At 31.7% G+C, this 6,268-nt stretch overlaps 1 protein-coding gene across 1 annotated transcript; it reads right to left on the reverse strand.

The window, feature by feature from the left end:
- Positions 1-328: 328 nt before the first annotated feature.
- Positions 329-3,903, reverse strand: LOC120085124 (basic helix-loop-helix (bHLH) DNA-binding superfamily protein). The gene is made up of 8 exons (XM_039040987.2): positions 2,067-3,903; positions 1,745-1,972; positions 1,604-1,669; positions 1,447-1,515; positions 1,168-1,239; positions 927-1,079; positions 755-836; positions 329-670 (listed from the first exon to the last, which is right to left on the reverse strand). Exons 1-8 carry the CDS (start codon positions 2,577-2,579, stop codon positions 648-650), a joined length of 1,206 nt encoding a protein of 401 aa, XP_038896915.1. The 5' UTR covers positions 2,580-3,903; the 3' UTR covers positions 329-647.
- Between the last annotated feature and the right edge of the window lie 2,365 nt (positions 3,904-6,268).

Consider the following 6,268-nt stretch of genomic DNA (forward strand, 5'->3'; position numbering starts at 1 on the left):
TGAAGGAAGTCTAACTAGGCCTAACCATAATTGAAAACTAACTCTAAAGAAAACAATCCAATAAAAATAATAGAATGAATAAATCTCCATAAATCTTTCAATTGTATTTCCTATAAAAACCCACCACCCAATTTCTTTCTTTTCAATAAGCACCTTCGAATTTTCAGCTCCAGTTTCCTTATCAGTTTTAGAGTGATTTTAAATACAATAAAAGTAATTTTAATCATTTTAAAATCATTCCCAAACATGTCATTCCACTAATAAATTATCATCACGAGTCTCAAATATGTAAACAATACCAAAAAAAATAAAAAATTGCAAAAACAAATAACAAAAGAAGGATAAGAAGATTTCCTTCTATTTGAAAATTTCCATGGAAACTCGTACAAAAGCTTCAACCTTCAATTTCATCCTCTAATCTACAATCCCAATTCAAACCAATTCTCATCAGCCTCGCCCACAAAATCTAAATTTACATTCCTTTTCTGCTATTAATCCATCTTCTTCTGCTAAAATTCGAAGAACAATAGTTAGAAACTGAATCCTATACAGAATTTAATCTTTTTTTTTTCCTTTGTCAACTTGAAAACATTTGAATTTCTGTTGAGGAATAAAATGAGCTTTTTTTCCACTTCATTTGCAAGAAGTTAGCGCTCTGGTTTCAACCGCCCTGCCATTGCCAAATAAAGTATAGATCAAACATCTCTAGCTTTAGAACATTAGAATGCAAAGTTAGAAGATTATGAAGAAATACCATTTGGTCCCAAATTTTCAATGGCCGAACTCGAGTCAAATCCCATTTGAAGAAGACTTTGAATATCGCTTTCTAACATCGTCTGTGCGTAAACGCTTTTCGATTAATGTTGTTGAACACAGAACAAAACAGTTGTATCATCATTCAGAAGTTCACCAACTTAACTAACTACCTGAGGCAAAGGAGGAAACTGCGTGGATGTGGTTGGCATATTCGACATTGTCCCTTGAAACTGAAACATTCGGTGAGGAGGGACCGGGGAAACGGCGCTCAACCCAGGATCAAAGCCAAGAACAGTTCCATTGCTGCCTCGTGCGTGGAAAATCTACATGAAACAGAAGTTAATCCAAATCCAAATGATTCATAGACTACATTTAACACAATCTAAGCAGCCAAGACGAGTCTGAACTTACATCTTTGGATAAAATCCTCTCAATATCAACGTTCACATCCGGGTTGACAGTAGCAAGTTTCATTGACAAAAACTGCAGAATAGTATAATCACACAACTTCTTTTGAGTTCATACCGTAATATTTTGAATCTAATTCCCATTATCTAACAATATTACTACAGTTGGAAAATTCCATCTCATTGCAACATAACACTTCACAATCGCAATGTCAATAATTGTAATAGTCAGAAGAGCCACTATTCAATCCATCCAAAGTTCAGTAAATGTTTTAATACATACCTCAACTTGTTGCTGCAGTGATTGAACATAGTTGATAATCTCATCAAGCATTACAGCCTTTCCAGTAATCTAGAGACAAAAATCAGATCCGAATTCGAATAAGAATCAAACTCACACAGGCAAAACAAAACTCGCAAAAATCAATTAAATCAATTACCTTATTGCATCCAGGAACAAGTTCTTGAAGCAATCTCATCCGTTCACTAATCTTCTCCCTCCGCACCTATTGATCAAAGTGTTTGTTTCACACATCTAAGATAACTAAACAAGAAATTTTCACTTCAAAACTAGAAATTACCCTCTCAGCAAGGCTATGGCTGTTTGTGGCTTGCCCTCTTCTAGCTCGCACATGAATGTAATTTTCCTTAGGAGCTTCTGCACTATTATTAGATTTCTCTTTAGTTTGTTTTCCAGTTGCCTTACCACGTGAATTCCCACCTAAATTTTGTTCCATTTCTACATTCTTTTCTTCTTGTGTACTGGAACTATCCCCAGAAACATCCTTCTTCAATTTCATATCAGATTTCTTTCATACAGAAAAAGTAAAGTCAATGGAATGATTTACACAATCAAAATGATGAAAAGAAGAAAAGGGGAATAAAGATTCATCAGTGTTTTACCTTATTTGGACTAAATGGGAGAGTGGAATCAAGGGCTCGTTTTCTGATTTTACCATTTGGTGATGATCCTACAGCAGTTTCTTCACCAGATAATGGTAAATTTTCTTGTGATGTTTGTGCAGTGTTGTTGTTGGTTTCTCCATTTCTGTAATTTGAAGAACACCCACCAAGAATCTGCCCGGCAAGACCAAAAGAACCAAACATATCTGAATAATTCCCACTCCCAAAACATGGCAACTTCGTACCCATCTCCAAATCTGTCGGATATTGAATACCTTGTTGTGTCGTTACACTCCCTCCATGATTCTCCAAAACAACAGGAAATGAATTAGAAAATTCGCCATGAGAAGAGACCATTGAAGAAGCTCCTCCAAAATTCTCACTTTGACCTAACGAAACCAATGGATCCCAACCAGACCCAAAGAAAGAACCCATCGCCATTGTAGATGGACAATTCATTAACCCTTCATTCGAATTTCTAAAACCCATTTCATCATTTTCGAGATCACCCATTTTTTTTCTTCTTCTCCCCCTTTGAAATTCAAGAGCTAACCAAACGGTCCAAACCCAGTCTACAACAGTTGGTTTACAGTTACTTCCAATGAGGGGAAAACAAGAACTTTTTTTAAAAAAAAAAAATTAAAAGAGGAAAGGCGGTTTTGACCAGAGTTGAGCGGGCGATATCTTGCGAGACTAAACAAAGAACAAAATATAGGCTTTGCAGCTTTATAAGGCGTTAAAGTAAAAGCAGGTTCTCAAATGCAGCATCCCCATGAATACGAAAGTTAAAGAGGGGAAAAAAAAAGAGATGGAATGTTTTACGAAGAAGAGCCTCTTGAAGGTGTAGAAGAAGCTTGCTCTGTTCTGCTCTGTTTTAGTCTGTTCTAACTCTGTTCAAATGCAAAAAGGAAAGAAAAAGAAAAGAGAGGCAAAAAGAAAGGGAAAAAAAAAATTATATTTGAGGGGAAGACAAGAAAGTGAAACTTTCAGAGTATAAAGTAGGCAACAAACAATGACATTAGCTATGCAACAGCTCATCAATGCAGTAAAAGGAAAGGAGATTCCCTTTTCACTTTTGGGTATGGAAGAAAAACATTTTCCAAGTTCTCCATCCAATCAAATACCAAAATATGATTGATTTGAGAGAAGAGTCTCTGTTTCTTTTTTCCCCTTAGATCAGAATTAAAAGAAATGTCAAAAGGGGTTCTGCAAATTTTCAGGAAATGAAAATGGTCGGTCTATGCAGAGGGAATTAGTAATAGTAACCAATGGAGTGAAGAGATGAAGGAAAAAAAAGTTAAGTTGCAGAAGCGCTTTCTAGATATCCTCGTATCTTTAACCAAGAAAAGACGAAAATTGAAGTTGAAATGAAAAATTTGGGGGAAGGGTAATAAATTTAGGGGAAACAGAGAGTGTTCTAAAAATTGAAGGTCTTGAAGCTGAATGGGTTTGTTGCATAAAAGGCAAATGGAAGCATAAAATTCCAAGTTTTATAGATGAATGACAAAGAAAGGTGTGAGAGAAAACTCAGACATTGCTCACCTGTCTACTCTTAACAAGTGACATGTAATGTATGATATTAAAAGACAGACATAGACTAACTAATGCCAACTGCTCTTGATGCTAAATTATTGTATAAAACCTAAAAATAAAATAAAAATTATCTTCCTTTACTTTAATTTTGTAAAATTCTCTCTCTTCTGCAGCTTTGCATTAAATTACTCTGTTTTTTTTTTCTCTTTCTCTCTCATACTAATCATAGGAGAACTGAAGTACTGGAGAAGGGGAGATGTTCTTCTCTTCAAGGCCAAGCTTGCTTCTTTGCTTTGCTTTGCTTGCTTCTTCCTTTCATATACTTTCTCTTATTTAACTGACACATTTGCCTCCAATTCTAAAAGACACTTCTTTGCTGTTATACACTCATTTTTCTTTTCTTTTCTTTTCCTCTTTGGCCAACTAACCCCTCCTCTCTTTTCTTCACACTAAATCATTATTATTTCTATTTTTCTACCTAACCTAATATTACAACTTTATGGTTTTTTTTCATTCCAATTCTCCCATTTTAACTCTTTTTTTTTTTTTTTTTTTTAAATTGAAACCCAAATTCTAATCCCTTTTTCTTCTCTGTTTAATAATCTTGCAGGTTAATTTAGAACAATGGACCTCTTTATATCACCATCCTAGTATGAAATACTTCATTTCTAATAAAAAGTTGACTCATATTATATTTATGTCTACTAAATTATTCAATTTTTAAAAACATCTAAAAGATTCTCAAACTCTCAATTTTATATTCTAATGGGTTGAACTTGAAGATTTGTCTAATAATTAATCTCACAAGAAATCTCAATTTCAATTTCATCTCACAAATTATGGATTGATCAACAATAAAACTGAATTTTTAATGAGGTAGTCTATTGAACCTAAGTAAATGAAGTTTTTTTTTTTTAAGAAAACAGTGGAGAAATGGTATTAAAAAAAAAAAAAAAAGATATAAAATAGAAGAGATTAAAAGGAAATGATGGGAAGAGGAAAGGGGGAAGTTTAAAAAAAAAAGAAAAGGAAAGGAGTTGTATTAGTTTAATGAAAGAAACAGCTGTAATATATGTATATAATTTATTTTGATTAAGAATGCTTTGGGGTTAGCAACATATGGAATATTGGAATCTAATCATCAAAATTTACTTGCTTGTCCTTCTCTACCATTTCCAGCTATAGTTGCTGTCTCCATCTTCAAACCACAGCCAATCGCCAGCCACCCACCCATTCCAGTCAAACCCCATCCCCTTTGGTCAACACCCTCTCCTTCCTATATCAAATGCCTTCATTTCTTTTATTGCATTTCCAACTGTGTCCATTTCATAATATTTCTACTACTACGCTTGATTTTTCTAAAATATTTATAATAATAAATAATATTTGAAATAATATTTTTATAAATTATCAAAAAAAACATGAATTATCTCGATTCATGTGAGGGCCCAGATGAAGTACGAGTGGTTAGTCAATAGTATTATAAAGAAGATACACGATACATGATTGTGATGGTACATCAAACTTATCACTGTGCCTTCTCACTCCAAATCATTCCTCTTTCTAATGTGTAGGCCCTTTTTTTTTTTTTTTTTTTTTTTTTTTTTTTTTTTCCTTTTTCAATTTTAATTTCTTCCAGATTTAAATCTTAAAAACACAATATCAATTCAATCATTACTCTCACATTCGCCTAATCCCTCATATCCAAATATTTTAATACATCTCCACAAACTTTGCTTCTATCTTTTTTACTCCATTTATTTTTTAAACGAATATAAAACTTTTTAATAATTGTTCCAACTTTAATTTGTGTTTGTTTCCTTTTAAAATATCATTTAAATAGGTCCTTGCAAGTGATTTTGCTAATAATATTTCTTATAATCCATTACACAAGTAATTCAAAGTTCAAAAGTGATTCAATTTCTATTTTATTTAATACAAAAAACAGATGCAAAAAATTTATGGTTTGACTTAATAAATATCTTTTTCAATAGTTATAACTTTGAAAGTTTATTGACTTTATTCTATATGTATCCATTATAAATTTATGATTCACATACGTTTAATATGTAGTACAAAATGCAAATGTTATATATATAAATTTATGTGAGTGATAGATTGATTAATTCATAATTTAAAATAAGTAACGATGCGTATCAAATATACGTTGACTTGTCAATATATGACACCAATTAAATGGGAGTTTAAATCCTTATAGTTATATTATAGAGATCTAAATTGAAGTGAAAATTGGAGAATGAATATTAATTTTAGGGTGAAGAAATAAATTAAAGGTGTGATAATAAGAGTTGAGAAATCTCACGCGTGCAATTTGTGTGGTCCTCTTTTATTATCAATGATGAGGTTTGTTCATTAAACGAGAATCTCAATGGATTTTTGCCTACTTTTTTTTTTTTTTTTTTTTTTTTTTGCTTTTGTATCTCTAAAGGTTTTGATGTCGACTTATGTTATATTGATATATTATATGTTTATGTTATTTCTCTACATTTTAAATATATTTTTTAGTTTTGTTTGAAATTATTCTAACTTTTAGAATAATTATTATCAATTGTAATTTAAGAAAAATTAGTTGGAAAAGAAAGTAATATAGCGTTTGATAAAATTTAATTTTAAATTTAAAGAATTATTTACGTTGTTTGATAAATTAA

The sequence above is a fragment of the Benincasa hispida genome, chromosome 9, assembly GCF_027475165.1.
Source record: "Benincasa hispida cultivar pf3 chromosome 9, pf3_genome.v1.1, whole genome shotgun sequence".
Classification (NCBI taxonomy): Eukaryota; Viridiplantae; Streptophyta; class Magnoliopsida; order Cucurbitales; family Cucurbitaceae; genus Benincasa; species Benincasa hispida.